Here is a 16,099-nt window from a genome sequence, read left to right on the forward strand (position 1 = left end):
CATGCACAATAAAATACATCCAGCGCCTTGCTCGCTCCCCGCATTTGATTCCAACTAGACCTATTCTCTTCACTGTCAACAGAAACATGACAACACCGCTCGTGCGTACGATCAACTTCGAAAGACAAGGCATCACTTTGCATACGTGCATACATGTGCGTACACATAAGTGTAAATATGTTATATATATATATATAGTAGACACGCTTCACAACGAATTCCACAAATTTGTGCAGGTAGAGTGCATATGCAAAACATCACGGGCATGCGCATGCACATGCATGTTTTGATGAACATGCATGTGAACGCAAATACCTTGCACGCGCATTCCAAGTGCATCGAAGCTGCATGGAGAAACAACGAAATTCACGCACTCTCATGCACGTGCGCTGCAACTAAGGCGCCGGCGAGCTGAACCGCAAGGCAGCAACTCCCTCGAACTAAAACTGCGACAAACTCCTCAAAATTTCGCCCCAAAGCTCAGTGAATCCGCTGGAGCGGTCGGGCGTTGCGCTGCTTGGCGCCCCAAATGCATTGTTTGCTTTGTGTTTCAGGGTGTTGGGTTTACGGCCTCGGACTGGGTTGATTACACAACTCAGTTCACGCTGTGCAACCCGTCCACCAAAAGACAGGCTCCGTCAAGTCGCCACTGACGGCGCGTGGACATGAAAGAACCCTCAGTACACAGCACGCGAGCGAATGATCCACATGCCGCTTCCGCTGCTGCTGCTGCTGCTGCTGCTGCTCCTGCACCCAGCCGCTCCGCTGAGGCGGCGTCTCCTCGCTTTTGGCGTGCTCTGGTCTTTTGCGGTAAATTTGCGGAGATCCAGCGCCAGAGTGGCTGCTGCTGCGTTCCCCTCCATGCGTTTCTGCTGCAGCAGCATCAGACGCCAGACCGCATTTCATTGCTGCGGCGACCTGTATTAAGAAATAGCCGAAAGAGGAGACCTTTGTCTCGGCTCTGTGGCGGCTTATGCATCTCTCTTTGGCTGCAGCGGCAACCAAAAAAAGACAGAAGAGGAGGCAGCGAGTTCTACGCTCAGACCCGGCAGTCCATCTCTTTAGGTATGGGACCACCAGTGATTCCGCCTGCGTCGGAGCGCCGCCTGTGAGGGAGGCGAGGAGGGACGAAGACCAGTATCAGCAGCAACCGCAGCAGCAGCTGGGTCATGCATTCATGCACCGCGACGACAAAGGTGTATAGATAAAATAGCTACTGGCGCTGCCTCTAGAAAAGGCCGCAAACATGGGTTTCGTCATGCTGCGAGCGCAGTCGTAGCTAGGTTAACTTTGCGCCCTCTCTGCTTCATTTTGATCGCTTTTCTTCTTCGGGCGCCTAAGTTGCAGGACGTTGGGCACAGTTTCCGGTATAAGCTCCGGGGGCGGCGAAGGAGATCTCCAGTCGGGAACAAATGCCAAGATGTCGCTAGGTGCGACTGCGGGTGAGTAGTACATTTCGTCCAGCGAGAGCTCCTCTGACAGTGCGGTAAGCTTGCCCTCTGTCAAATCAATTTTGGATAAATGTATTCTGCTCACGGCTAAAAGGAGTTCCTCGTCAGAGCCAAAGATGGCTCTGCGTCGCAGCGCTGTCCATAGAGCCTCAAGGAAGATGTCCTGAACTTGCTTTTTCACATCTTCTTCAGTCACAGAGGCCAACGAATCTACAACTGATTTGTAGTATTCAATTTTCTTTCTCTCGCTGGCTATGAATGAGAGCGCCGCCAGCTCCTTGCTGACCTGGCTAGGAAACCACCGCCGAGAAGTCGCAAGACGAGCCAGGGCCTCTTGCAGTTTCTGCACGTTGGCCTCTGCAGTGGTCAGCCGCTGCTCCGCCGTTTCCCTCAGGCCAACAGTGGCATCCCAGCGGGCAGTGGATATTTCCAGCTGCTCTGGCGAGCTGGGGCCGCCCACAACGGCGGACAGCAGCGTCTCCAGCCCGTCTTGCTGAAGGAACTCGATTAGCTGCATAGTTACGAGGCTGTCCGCTGCTTTGCGTATGGCAAGGCGCAGCTGGAGGCCGGCCTCAAGTATGCTTTCAACTGCCGTAAGCAGGTCATCCGCCATGGGAGAGAAGTGGCGGCTGTAGTACCGGTGTTGCACTGCGTCTTGTGGGATTTTGGAGAAGAGGCCGGGCCCGAATCTCGAGGCTTTAGCCAAGACCACAGCAACTGTTTCTTTGCTGTTCAGCATCTTCTCATTTAAGCGCGAAATTTCAGCTAAGCTGTACACCAGCGGGTTTTGCGCCCGTTCCACTAGCGTTTCCTTCAGCTGTTCCACCTTCCGCTCGCACTGTTTCACCTCCACTTCCAAGTCCATGTATTTCTCCTGCAGCTTCCCGCTCTGGTGCTTCAGCCGCGACTTCTTGTACATTAAGTCCTGCAGCACTGCCTCGGCCCGACGCACGTGTCGCTTTTTGGCCTCCATGTACAAGGAGTCGAACACGACCTCTTCAGAACCCTTTTTCCTCGGGGTTCCCGGCTGCTCCCCCTCGGGAATCCACGCCCGGCTCCGCAGCTGATTCAAAATGGAGCGCGCCAGCCCTGTTTCTGCAGTTTTCACGCTCAAAGCGTGTTCTTCTGCTAAGACCGTCATCAGCTTGCCCTCCACGCGCAGCAGTTCCTGCTTCAACTCTAGCAGCTCCTGCTCCTCGGGATACAGCTGGATGTCCTTCAGAACCTCCTCGTTGCTTGCAGCTCCTTGAGCGTCCGACTCGCTAGTCTGCCCCACTAGGAGGTCCAGCGCCTTCGACAGCTCCGGCAGCACCTCCTCCGCCCGCTGTACATGCACCCCTCGGCTTTGGCTGGTCGAGGCACTGAGCTGGAGCTCTTCCAGTGTCGCTTTCCCTTTTTCCAGTTCCTCGTCAGCAGCAGCCAGTTGCCGCTGCAGGTCCTCCTTCCGTCTTTGGTTCTCCGCACGGATCGCCTCGGCTGCTTCTGGCCGCGCGGTTACCTGCAAAACAGTCAGCTGTTCCTCCAGCCTGCCCAGCTCCACGTCTAAGACTGATCTGCGTTTTTTAACCATCCGCCAAGTTTGCTGCTGCTGCTCCAGCTCCTGGCGGCTTGCTGCTGCCTCCGCCCGCATCTCCGCCAGCACCTCTTCTGCTGCTGCCCGCAGCTCCTCAGGAGAGTCTGCAGCCTCAGCGATCTGAAGATGTTCCTCGCGGCGCTTCCACTGGGATATGCCCTGCTGAGCTTTTTGAATTACTAACGCTGCGTCTGCTGCAGTGCCGCCAGCTGCGCTCACTGACACCTGCAGCGCTGCAGCTGCTGCATCACTTTCTGCCCGCGCAAGCTTCAGCCTTTCCCGCGCCCGCGCTAGCCTTTCCAGAAGTTCTGCGTTTGTTGCTCCTTGAAGCTCTTCTGCCTTCTCTGCTGCTGCCCCCGCAGCTGGCTTCGCTGCTACTTCTGCTGCTGCTGCTGCTGCTGCTGCTGCTGCGAGCGACTCTCCAGGGCCACCTGCAGAGTGCCCATCAACGCTGAGTCCCAGCTCCTGGGCATCCTCCTGTTGCCTTTGGCCGACTCGCGTCCACGCATTTACGCAGCGGGCGAGAAGGCCAAACAGCAGCAGCAGCAGCAGCGCCTGGAGGGCCAGCTCCAGAGTCCCGAGCAGCCTCTTTGCTGGCTTTGCTGTCCCGCTGCTCCGCCCGCCTAGGCGCTGTGCGCTGCCTTCCGCGTCCACTGCAGCAACAGCAGCTGCTGCTGCTGCCTCTTCTGCTGCTCCTTCTGCTGTTCCCAGCTTCTCCACGCTTTCGTTCTCCGAAGGGCTCCACTGCGCTTCCAGCGCGTCCGCAGTGCCGCCATTGAGCCCCCCTGGGCTCGTCAAAAGAGAGACTTCATTACCCGCGTCAAAGCTCGCTGTCGAAGTGTTGCACAGACACACTGTGCTGCTGCTGCTGAGCAGAAGGAGCAGCAGCCCAACACACGCTACTTGGGGCCCCATTACCTTTCTTTTCACCCCTCCACCGCCACTTGAAGAGCACCCGACACACACAATCAACGACACAACCATGGAAGCTCAAAAAGGAACTGCAGCAACTGCAAAAACGAGCAGCAGCGGCAACGCGCTGTTGGGAATTTACTTCACCGGGTGGGGGCCTCTCCACTCTCCATAGCGCTTGTCTACGGTGAACACACAACGAGACGTGGCTCGGAGACCTCAGCCGCCACCCACAGTGCTTCAAAGACGCCAAGGCTTTGCCTTATATAACAGCGTAGACGAGTAGGTGCATGTGCTTGCAATATGCAATGAATACGGCGTGAGGCGCCGCCGCACTGCAGTCGCCCCCGTCCACCGCAAAAAACGGTAAACAACAGTCGATTGACAGCGGCCAGAGAAGAAAACTTGAGGGGAAGCCTGCGGCTGCTTCGGCTCCGCTGGAGCTGCCTCGGTGCCCTGCTGGAACGCGCAGCAGTACCGGCGCATTCAACATACAAAGGCGCAGCGGGGACTGGTTAGCCGGTCTCTTCCCAGCTGTAGAATTTGACAGAGCAACAAAACTATAATTGCTGTACTGAAAATAAACCCTCAAAGATAACTCTAAACAACGGAACGATATTCTGTGTCTAGGGAAGCGCCAAGGTCTGCTGCCCCTCAACTCCAGGAACAATTCAGGGGAGAAGCAGAGGCAAGGGGAAGGTCTGTGCTGTGGGGTTTACAGGAAGTGCCCGGAAAAAAAGAAATCTGGTGGCATTTCTACGCAAGGAAAGGAGTCAGAAGCCTGCCGAAGCACGCATGGAGATCGAGGAGGAAAAGCAGTATTAAACCCTGGAGAAGGCTACGCAACAGGGACAGGGAAGGGAACCTCCAAGAGTAATCATGAGCCAAAATGAAGAAATAAACGCAGACAAAACAAGTCCATTTGGGAAATACACAGAGGAAGCCGTAGAACGCTACTCCTGCCGCTCTCGAGACCGAGCGCCCAACCCGCTGCCCTTCCCGTCACCGACACAACCGCGACCTTGTCTGGGCCATTAACACTTATTTCCACTAATATACCCCCAACACGGTAATTCGCCATGTATTCAGAAAACAGTGGCATCTCAATATGAGAAAATGAAAAAAGGAGAGGAAGGAACAGTGCCAAGACGAGATAGGTTCCTCATAGGAGCCCCCGACCCCCACTCCTGCTCCGTGATCTCGAAATGTGAACAAGGCACAGTATCCTAATTAAAAGTGTTACTCGTGTTAAAAATTAGCAATGCAAATGAATATCCAAAATGCATTCGGTAGGCCTGGTTGGGAGGCAGAAGAACTGCAGCCTGCAGATGTACAACCTCTCCAGTGGAGGGTCAAGAGAGATGCGTTGGCATTACGGTACAATAAAGGTCTTATTGTTGTGTCTGTGTTCAAGAAACAATTCTCCCTTGTGTGTACATTGCGTTCATGCGAGGAAGGCAGCACACAGCGCTGAGCAAGACTGGTGGCCGTCGCCCTGAAGCCGCTTCACCCTGGAAGGCTCTTGCAACACTTCTCTGGCCCTAATTCTGGGGACAGACGGAAAGGTGAATATGCTGAAGCCGTTCTCAACATCGGCCTCAAGTATCCTTTCTTTGCTGAGAGCTTCCCAAAGGCACACCTGAGCAGGGTGACCATCGTTGGCATGCTTTTTGTCATAGCTGCCTCTAACGAAGCGCCGCCTTCTTCAGGCAAGGACAGTAGCTGCAGATTCGGCTCGTTTCACCGCGATTAGCCCAACTAACTTAAACTCAGTGATGTTATCTTTGTTCCGGCCACTGCTTCGAGGCCTCAAGAGCCCACCTCTACCCGCTGGCGGGCATTGGCATTTATTCTTGATTGAGGTCCCCTCAGGGTAACAAGGGCAGAAAAAATCCGGCGTTTCTTTTGTATCTTGCCTTTCGCCACCCCTGAAGAATACACCGCGGCTCGCAGGGCCTGTTTCGCGAATTCCCCGGGTCTATACTGTGTTAGTCTACCATATAGATCTCGTCATCGCTAAGTTATTGACCCAGCGAGTGCAGCTGCACTCCCAAAAGCTGCACCCTGAGCAGCACCTCTCAGAGGCAACTTCTTGGCAATTTCATTCCTAGCCTCTCCGTGGACTTTGAACCACCTGGCCAAGTCCTTAGAGGACCCTTTTCAGTGCTGGCCTGAACTCTCCACTTCCTTTGAGGAACCGTTTTTGGCACATTCGCCTGAGTCTGATCTGGTTGTTAAGCTGTCCTGCAGTGGTAAATGGGCCTGAAGAAAATATCTATGCGCTTTTCCTGCACCACAGCGCATGCCTTCTCCATCTACCTGCGTTTCATGGCCCGTGGCTTGGCTGCTACTCTTGCAGCTGGCCTATTCCTCTCAGAGGCCGTACAGAGCGGCCTCTCTTTGCTGTACCAGACACAGTGGCTGCCAAACTACCCACAGCTTCCGAGGCCCTCTTTTCTCCCGTGACGCTTTTACTGCCTTTTTCGTTCTCCAAAGATGCTGCTGTTGTTTTCTCGCTGGGGCCCTTATGCTTCCGATGTGCGCCCAACGCATTCTTTGACACGTCTCGAGGCGTGAATGCTTCTTGAAATTCTTGTTGAGCTTCCTTAATGGGTTTGTCGGAGGATCTGTATATTGCAAGAACAGCGCATGTGGCTTTGGAGAGGCTGCCGCAGTACGGGTGCCTATTCAGTGAATTCATTTCTGCTGCAGCGGCTTGAGCGCGGAAAGACATAGACAGTTAGTGTGGACGCCGTTGTTGCTGCTGCCGCCCTGCCCACCAGCGCCCTGACAGCTCCAAGAGCTCTGCTATCGTTAATGCAAAATAAAGCCCATCTACCAGTTGCCACACGCCGGAGACCACAGACGGGGAGCCTAGTGTGAGGCTTCACTTTGCGTTGCAGTGTGCCTTTGCGCGGTTTTCACGCTCTAGTGGCTTCATTGCTAGCCCGATCGCCTGAAATATTTGAAAGCACTCAGGCAGCCACTGGTAACCTCAGCGGCAGCAGCCACAGGACTAGTTAGCGACGGAGATGCCGCGGGTTTGCCACCTGTTTTTCGGCATGCCTCCGGAGCAACTGTAGTGGTCACAGTTGCTGTAGTTTGCTCAGCTACGCAGCTGTAGACGCAGCAGTGCTGGCATTTCCTTATTGAGGCTCTATCGCTAGCTCAGGACAGCCAGAGCTGCAAAGTTGCAGTTGATGGATCTGCTTAATTTGCATGAGCAGCTCTTTCCTACCTCATGGTATGAGTCTTGGAACTGGTCTTAGTTCTGTTGAACGTAGCTTCTGACAGTCTTTCCGTGTATGTGCATTTAAACAATGTTAGAAGATATCCACCTCGCGACACAAAGACCCGGCAGCAAGCTGTATTTTCACGCCCAATGCCGCTGTTTTGTCAAACTGGGAGCATGCATCATCTCTGTCCCGCACTTGAGTCACTGAGAAAAAGCATCTCACTCCGCACTATAGTTGCAGGTAATTGAAGCAGCGGGGCTGTATAGAATGTCTGTGGCTCTTGCGGCAGGGCGCCTGCGCACAGGCCACCCACAGGCAGTGCCATCGTCGTAGGGCGTTTTGAGCGGCTTCCCACAAGAAGCCCGTAGCTTACCACGTCGAACCGTCAGGTTGTGCTAGTCCCTAGCTCGTAAGCAGTTTCTAGTCCAAAACTGGTAAGAGAAACTAAATGTTGCTATCCACTTTGTGGCACAGTTTGGGCGTTTTCTAAGAGAAAGGCTATCATTAGCCTCTACTGCTCATGTCACACAACTAACCAAAGCAGTGTGCATGCAAAGTAATGAGAATACAGAAACAGACAAAATGAGGCGGGTAATGATATAGGATCATGAGCAATGTGTCTGACTCCAATCAATGCAACCCGTACAGGTGCAGCCAGCGAAGCTGTCAGCTGCGAATTGGGGCAATCAGTTCCCACATGTTGCAGCCAATGGAGGGGCCTCCAAATCTCCTAAACGAAACCAATGCATTAAGAGTTGTATTCTATCCGAACCACCAGAAAGGCCATTTACGTCCTGGCGTTTCCTCAGGTATAAGAAAAACGACCACATCGAATCGTCACGTTTGTAAACGTACTGAGATAGCTACGGCGTCTCACCCAGACTTCGAACTAACTCATCTGGTCCCCTTTGCTCTGATGCGGGTTGTAGCAAAGCGAAGTTTCACGCCAGGCCCCGCGTGCTGAAGGGGCCCCAGGGGAAGCCCGTGGTGGCCGTAAACCCTAAACCCTAAACCCTAAACCCTGCACCTCGCAACCCCTGTGCAGCCAACAAAAGGAGACAATTAGGGTTTGAAGGAGACACTTATTTGCAAAGGCCCCGCTTGCTGAAGGGATGTCCGAAATAAGAACATGTTGCCTGCTGCGGGAATCGTAGTTCACCATGATCCGTGTTTGTTGAGAACAACCCAAGGATGGCCTTCGCATCAATAAGCAGGTTATGAAATATTCTCTGGCAGATAGGTCAGCATCGTTCAGCCTGTCGTTGCTGAAGAACTTCTCGGCCCGTTGCTACGGAGCTAACCAACCATCATTCAAAACAACGCCACTGAAACAAAGGCACCGCATTGAATGTGGTACATTCCTCGAGCGGCGCAGCTTTGAGTAGAGCACAGAAAAATAAATGGGACCACCATAATCAAGTGCATGAAGCAAGAGAACAGAAGCGAATGCCGTTGTCAGCTGTGAGCCACCAGGCCTATAGCTTCCTTGAGCTGGGCTCGGATGAGCTGCTGTTCTGAAGTAAAAACCGTTTCCTTCCCATGGAAGGTAAGCTTGCTTACATATGTTTAGTGTTTTCTGTGCACGAAGATGTTCATTATTTTTTCTGCTTACCCCAGTAGCTCTTGGGCAGCACAAGGGGCCGCAGCCACCAACTGCAACACGAACCGTAGCACTACTGTCACTACCACCGCCAACACAATTTTCCCTTGGACGGAAGTAACATTGTCACTGCTGTTCAGTGGCAAACTATAGCTTGATACTTGCAAAGACACACTGGGGAGATCCTGGTTCCGGCCCAGGCTGATCTGGCCTGGGTCAGCTACAGGGCTTCCTACGGTATCAAGCATTAGAATGGCCACCAGCACCACCTGTTGGACGTTTTTAACCAACGTCAAGTTCCTGCTGTTATACGTTTTGGATATCTTTGGAAATGGCTGAGCAGCTGCAGGTCGCCCTTGGTCTCAGAGATGCAGTGAAACGATGGTGCTTGTTTCCCGCGCCATCAAAAGGGCCTACAGGCCCGTCATCTAACCTGAGCAATCCAGAACGTTATATTCCAGTCGGGGGGTTTCTAGACCAGCTGTTGCTGGTGGGAACTCTGAAGGAAGCTGGCGCGGCGCCACTGCCTATGCATCTTTTCCCAGAGGAGACAGCAGGCCACCAGGACTCCGAGGACTTCGGCTCCCCAGTTTCTCCTGTTCAAACTCCCAGCTCACGTAGCCGCTGCAGCACCTTCCGCAGCGACTTCGATAGCCACTCAGCTCCAGTGTCCGCGCTACAAGAGGGGCCATTCCCCTTGCGGCACCCGCAGGAGAGGGCCGAACAAACGGCCTCAGTCGCTGCTGACGCCCAACCCTCAACGGAGTCTCAGCGTAGCCTCTCGACCCCGCGGAAGGGCCAGACTAGGTGTGTTCCTCTTCAGTCAGAGCCTCAGCTTCGCACGGAGGGGCGGGAGACTTCATCTGCTTCGTTGAAAGCTCTTCTGGTGCCACCCAAGGCACCTCTGCCGTCCTCTTGCGCTGAACAAACGCAAGAGCCCGCAGGAGATGCAACAGCAGTCGACGAGAGCTGCACTTATGCGGAACAGCAAAAATGCAGGCAGCACCAGCAGCGGCCATCCCACACGGCGAAGCAGCCCAAGTCAGCCGCAGCGAAGCTAAACACAGATAAGGGCACGAAGCGAAGACCAGAATCACAGGGTAATCTTCGAGGGATGTACCCAGGGGCAACTGGGACGCCAGCTCCAGCAGTTACAAGAGGGCCAGCCGCAAGGCTGCAACTCACAAGGGATTCGATAGTTCGTGCTGAGGGACCGCCTCATAAGCGACAGGCTGTTGGGAGGCGTCGAGGGGAGGCTGCAGCTCTTATTCGCAGCAGCAGCGTCAACAGCGGTGGTCTGAAGGGAGCAGCAGCTGGGGTTCACAAAACGGCTTCCGCACCTAGAGGCTCTTCTGCTGGAGTGTTGCACAGCACCAGCTGCAGGATAAACACTAGTGCAAAACTTTCGCACGTCAAATCGAAACAGCCGTCCCAGGTGCAAACCCAGGAGCGGCAGCAGCAGCAGCGGCAGCAACAGCAGCAGCTTGAAGGCCCTCTTTCGTCACCAGCGTGTCAGCCTTTACCGTTCATGGTGAGCAGACAGGTACTTAAGACACCTTCTTGGATAGGGAGCCGTTTCGTAGTATGTTTAAATTATTTTATTTGAGCGCCAATGCTGGCTTCTTCTACTCTGAATTTCTTGCAGGAAAGCTCAAGCGACATTGAAGTGGACAGTGGAACAAATAGTGCCGCTGCTGCTGCTGCACTTGCAGCTGCTCGCTGCAGCAGCGCTCAAGATAGTAGCCAGGACCCGTTAAGCGCGTTTGCTGCCGAATGGCTGCTGGGTTGCCAGCAAAGGCTTCTCGCAGCGAGTGGAGGGGCGCCAGAGAGACCCGCAGACAGCAGCTCCGGCGCTCGGATGCCTGAGGCGGCTCGACCCGTGCCTATTTCCGGCAGCTGTCCTAGGAGGCAGGGGGATCTTCACAAGCTGCAGATCACAAAGAAGACGCTGAAGCAGGAACTCAGAGCGTACAACACCGCTTTTGCCTCATACTTTGGACGCCAACCGCTGAAGCAAGATAAGGAGCCGCTCAGGCCACTGTACATGCATTACCAGGGTATTAAGCAATGCATAGCGCATCTAACGGCAGCGGAAGGAAACGGGCACACTGCTGTTGAAAGTGATACACCAACCGCAGTAGACGCTGCCGCATCACAGACGGCCACCGCAAGTGCTGCCACCAGTACGCGACGCAAGAGTCCCAGCGCCAGTTCTTCCCCAGCGACAAATTCCCCAACGTGCGCCATGAAGAGGCTCAGGAAGAGCCGAAGTCTGCGTCTTGCAGACGGCCTCAGCCCCAAGGCAGCCCAACGACTAGGGAGCAGCGGTGGCGGGCATAGGTCACCTGTAACTGCCAAAGAGAAATCATGGAGTAAGCTCTCTGCCTATGACAGGCAGCAGCTTTTGCAACAGAAACGGGAAGAAATGACATTTCAGCTGCACCAGCTGAAGCGGGAACGCCGCTTGCTAGGTGACAAACTCGCAGCATATCACCTTCGCTTTAAACAAGAACACGGCAGGCCCCTGAGGCTGAAGGCTGACATTACGCCTGTCCAAGAAGAATACAAGCTGTATGTAGAAACTACGAGACAGCTTGACGCCCTGGCGTTTGCTTTGCAAAACCAGCCATTATGACTTTTTCTGCAGAATGCAGTAAACACCCACTGGCGGACTTTCACGTGCCAGGTGCCTAGTGTCGTGTTGAACCTCAATGCTTGCTTTTTGCTGCCCTCCAGTGGGGCGCCCTTTGCAGTTTTGGGCTTCTGGAATGCTAGCCAGTTGATCAACTAGCACTAAGCCGGAACATGTCGTGCGCGAGGGCCTTAGGATTGCTGCTGAAACCCTGAGCTAAACGTAAGAGGGTGAAACGTTTTGCGAGTTACGGCTTATCTGGCCAGCTCCAAGTGGAATAAGCTGGTTATGAATGGAAAAAAGCAGAGCGACACGGAAGCACTTGAACTGATCGTTTACGCTGTGGCTCTACTGGAGCTTCGCTTGTATGCTTGCTACACGAACCAAAGGAGCTGGCTGTTCTGCAGAGGCCATCGGAGGTTTACAGAATTGTAGCGCAGAGTCAAAGACAAATCTACGCAAAATTCGTATGTAGAGGCCACTTCATGAAGAAAAAGTTGCAAGAAATATGGCAGCGTCATCGCTGGTTCAGGCTGTTGTATTTCTTTTAAGTTGCTATGCTTCAAGCGGCAGTTTTCCGCTCGAATGGCCACAAAACACATCGGAAACAATTGATGCGCAAGTGCAGGAGACAATCACCATATTTCGGCGGATTATGTTCATGCCTGAAAGCTTCAAATGCATATACTTCTGTTGCCACTGGGGATACAAAGCAGCTTGTGAGAATATTAATCTTTTGCTCATATTTAACGCCCCAAGTTCAAACTAGCAGTCCCATCGTAGAGGAACGCGCAAATTAAACTGAGGAGAGAGGACAGCAGAGTAACAGAAGCCACGACAACTCCCACAACTCCAGCGTACCCCATGTTACCGAACAACGCCATCAAGAAGGACCATATGAAGTAGTGCGCAAAGTTGACGTTAATGAAGCTCAAGTTGAAGGAGGGGAAGTGCGCCAAAAGGGTACAAGCTCCCATCACAAAAGGAGTCCAAATGTCGATGAAAACGCTAGGCACGAATGAGAAAAGCTGCATTCTCCATGTGATCTTGTTAACGTCCTTCAGAGGGTCACTACCAATGGAGATGGAGGGGGAGGTTGACGATAGCTGAAAGCACCATAAAATAATCGTCAACACTCCGCTCACAAATCCCACCCATCGAGTAACCGTTGCAAGAGGCTCGAGAGAAGCCATCTTCGCGTTTCTTAGCTGTTTTTGTATCCTCAGACCTGCACTCAACAAATAGACAGCCGGCATACGTGGGCTTGCGCACGCGGCCCACACCGTAGTCGTAACCTAAAGTGGACTGTAATGCAATCATAGTCTGCAAATATCTTTTTAAAATGACATAACGCACCAGTGGTTGGGGGCAGAATTGACAAACTCAAGGTACATGTGGCGCCTCCCTAGGGCCGAATTCAAAATGAATCGACTACGCAGAAAAACTACTGAGAAAACCCTTTAGTTTGGAAATAATTTACAAGAGCGTTTAATTTCAACTAATACAGAACAGTTTTACTGCTATGGAAGGCCTGCGCCAGCATACAGAGCTCCTAGAAAATATCCAGTGAGGCAGATCTACAACAGTTGTCACTAATACCGCACCTCACAGTAGCCTGCTTAGGCTCGACTTTCTCTTTAAATTATAGGAGGTCCTTTTTATGGAGATATTTAAGTTGTGCACCTTGTTGGTAATGATACACTTTTCGAGGGTCACTTCCGCACTGCAGGGGACCTTCAGCGGGGTGGGAGCCCTCGGTCCGATGCACCCAAAATACCGCGCTACAGCTGACTTTAATAACTGTACTAAAAAGAATTGACAGCCTTAAAAAAATTCTCGCTAGTTTTACAATACTATGCTAAGGTAAACCTGTACCATTCCAAATGTGTGCGTGAGTGTCATGTTCTGTCACGACCATTCGGCGCGAGGGGATAGCAGGCCTTAGAGTGAAACCCGTTCCAGCAACATGCAGAACAAAACTTTCAGGAATGTTTGGATATTGTAGATCACGTTGTTTTTATTGCGGTTCCTCTTTGAAAGCATCCTTTGCTCTCCTTCAATGCAAATATGTCGACCCAGCCTCTGCTGACAGCGTCCGATGCAGCCTGCACCCTCCAACATGGAATCTGTCTGACGGCGCCGGTGCAAATTGATCTCGCAATAGGTTTAATACTACGTCGAATCCACGCTCCTACACGTGGCAGTGAGGTCAGGTATTTCTGCCACGTGCACACGATCACTCGGCCGTCGAAATGAACAAGATGCCACAAACTGGAGGCGACTAAGCCACTTGCACCAATCTAATATATTTCATTAGAAATCACATAAGTGGCTTGTATCGATAAGAAGGGCATGTATAAAGAAGGACAGTGTCCCACGTAAGGGTTCTTGGACTAAAGTTGCACTATTGATGGCGCTGCAGCTCCTAGAATAACGCTGGAAGTACTCCGCATATTACAGAATTCGATAATCCTAAGAGTGGGTTGCTTTTGAAGGCAAGTCGTGCAGCGCAGTGGGCTTGCAGCACAGCTGAGAGAGAAGGTTAAGAATTAGACATAGCACAGGAGACTCTAAATCTGTATTCTGTGAAGCCTGGAAGAACAGAGGATATTTCATGCACATGATATGAAACAAGCTATCCATGCGGAGGCCTGCGTCAGATTTATTCCAAGGGCAGCTAGTGGGGCAGTCCACGATCGAGGAACATCTTCAGCATTCAACACTTAACGCATTTCGGTCATTGGCTTTTACACTATGACTTAAAAACCTACGTGTTCACTAGGTACACAAGCCAACGAAACATTAGGGGGTGCTTCATCTTGCCTATGCTGTGGTAGGGCGCTTAATGCAGTTAGACGGAAGTTGGTGAGTGGCCCTACTACATTCGCAGCTATTCATGTTCAGCATGAGGCGTACTTGCGACCCTTGCTCTTCACTTTCACATCAAACGCAAGAACAGAGATTTGCGCTTCGGAGGTTTCTGTTTTCGTGAGAACAATTGCGAATGTTGGATATATGTCGCAGTCATTCCAGTGGTCGACGTTGTAAGCCTTGCGACGATGCACGGAGTATGTTGTCATTTTGGATTTGCGGCTTTTTCTTTCTTTTACTTTCCTGGCTTGACAATCAAGTGTAAACGGGCGCATTTGGCAGGAAACTATGTTGGGTATTTGTTAGTGGATCGTGGCGAGCCCAGGAGTTCAAAACATTTAGGGGGATAGGTATCCCTCCGAAAATTGAGCAAACAATGATGCTGTTTAAGCCATTACAATATTTTGGCAGTTTATTTACTGATAGGTATGAACTGAAGTATTCAAAAACAGAGAGACACCGAGGCGACGAGCTTTGAGTGGCTCACTACCAATTGGGTTGCTTGCGTGGTTTACTCCTACTCCCGCGGTAACGCACAATGCAGTATTTGCCCGATCTAATCAAGGGCCTGCATTCTATCTTATGCCAGAAGTTGCTTTCCCTTGTCGGAGTAACTTTGGCATTACATCAAAACAACAAAATGGCAGGTAAGAGGCCTCTTTTATCTCCGTCTGTAAAGACCCCCACACGTGAAGGCTTGCACGGGAATCCTCGCCCGTAGGAGCTACTCTCCGCAGTAGTAAAACCTCTTCTCAAAACCTGCCAGCCACACTGGACCCGAGTTATCCAAAAAGAAGCAAGCTGAAGGACAAATTTGTTACGTGTTAGATTCTCGCAACGAGCGCTTCAAGAAACCTTCAGAAGTGTCTCGTGCACGAGGCATGTAGCAAAGAACTACAGCTATATCTGTGTGTTTATCCTTTTGGGCAATCATAGTGGTGCAACACAGTTATCATACTTACGGATCACGCTGTAGAGAGCTGAGCCCAGCCCGGCTCCCACGCCACTCCTCTGTTTTGGCCGCGTAGGCTAATATCCTCAGTAGGCAGAGACTCTGTTACACATTAAAAGAACAACATCCTTATAAGTCGTTTTTTCAAGTGTGTTTCTATATTACTCTGAACATTATCCCTCAAGAAGTGGACGTGCCGTCCATTGCAGCTTAACTGCCTCGTGTCAGCCTCACATGGGTGAAGTGGACACCAGACCCGGCCGTATCGTTGGAGGACTGTGTAGGTTGAGGTAGCAGATAGTAGCAGACACCCTTCGAGTTCTTCTTACCTCTACAAAGTACTTCAGCCTACTCATCCTGAAGTACACTTTCCTGAACGCTTTTCCAGGCTGCACTGTACTGCTGTGAGCTAGTCCGGGCTTAGCGGCTACACGGTATTCCCAACTGGCAACATACGTGCACACATATCTCTGAACGGCATCGCTACCAAATAATGCCTGAAAAGTACATTCGTGCTCATATACTTTTTTCTTGGGTGCTTGAAGGAGACATTCTGCGTCTCCTGCCGCCGCTGGCCGGATGTGTGCATACTGCCCGCAACGATCCCGGTCCAGCTATAGAGATGCGCACACATCTAATAACATCGGATTCACAAAGCGTTGCACCCAAAATGAATATTTAATATTATTTGGGTTCTGGTTATTCTGTTTTGAAACATTCTGTGTTTCCAGTTGAGGATACCATTGTGGGCCGTACCGCCGACACACTGCCAGCCCCGAAGTCTGCCCGGAGTGAGCCAGGTATGCAACCAGAGCAACGTTTCATTAGCTAACATCATTAGAATTGTGCTTTTCCTTTATACTACGAAATAG

At 52.0% G+C, this 16,099-nt stretch overlaps 3 protein-coding genes across 3 annotated transcripts; 1 reads left to right on the forward strand and 2 right to left on the reverse strand.

The window, feature by feature from the left end:
- Nucleotides 1-1,284: 1,284 nt before the first annotated feature.
- Nucleotides 1,285-4,008, reverse strand: ETH_00023930 (uncharacterized protein; the record flags this gene model as incomplete). The annotated part of the gene is made up of 1 exon (XM_013376450.1): nucleotides 1,285-4,008. One exon carries the CDS (start codon nucleotides 4,006-4,008, stop codon nucleotides 1,285-1,287), a length of 2,724 nt encoding a protein of 907 aa, XP_013231904.1.
- A 5,095-nt stretch (nucleotides 4,009-9,103) lies between these two features.
- ETH_00023935 (uncharacterized protein) lies at nucleotides 9,104-11,407 on the forward strand (the record flags this gene model as incomplete). Its single annotated transcript, XM_013376451.1, has 2 exons — nucleotides 9,104-10,303; nucleotides 10,418-11,407. 2 exons carry the CDS (start codon nucleotides 9,104-9,106, stop codon nucleotides 11,405-11,407), a joined length of 2,190 nt encoding a protein of 729 aa, XP_013231905.1.
- Nucleotides 11,408-12,150: 743 nt separating this feature from the next.
- On the reverse strand, nucleotides 12,151-12,597 carry ETH_00023940 (uncharacterized protein; the record flags this gene model as incomplete). The annotated part of the gene is made up of 1 exon (XM_013376452.1): nucleotides 12,151-12,597. One exon carries the CDS (start codon nucleotides 12,595-12,597, stop codon nucleotides 12,151-12,153), a length of 447 nt encoding a protein of 148 aa, XP_013231906.1.
- Nucleotides 12,598-16,099: the final 3,502 nt, after the last annotated feature.

Source organism: Eimeria tenella, genomic scaffold (genome assembly GCF_000499545.2).
Source record: "Eimeria tenella Houghton genomic scaffold, Eth_scaff35, whole genome shotgun sequence".
Classification (NCBI taxonomy): Eukaryota; Apicomplexa; class Conoidasida; order Eucoccidiorida; family Eimeriidae; genus Eimeria; species Eimeria tenella.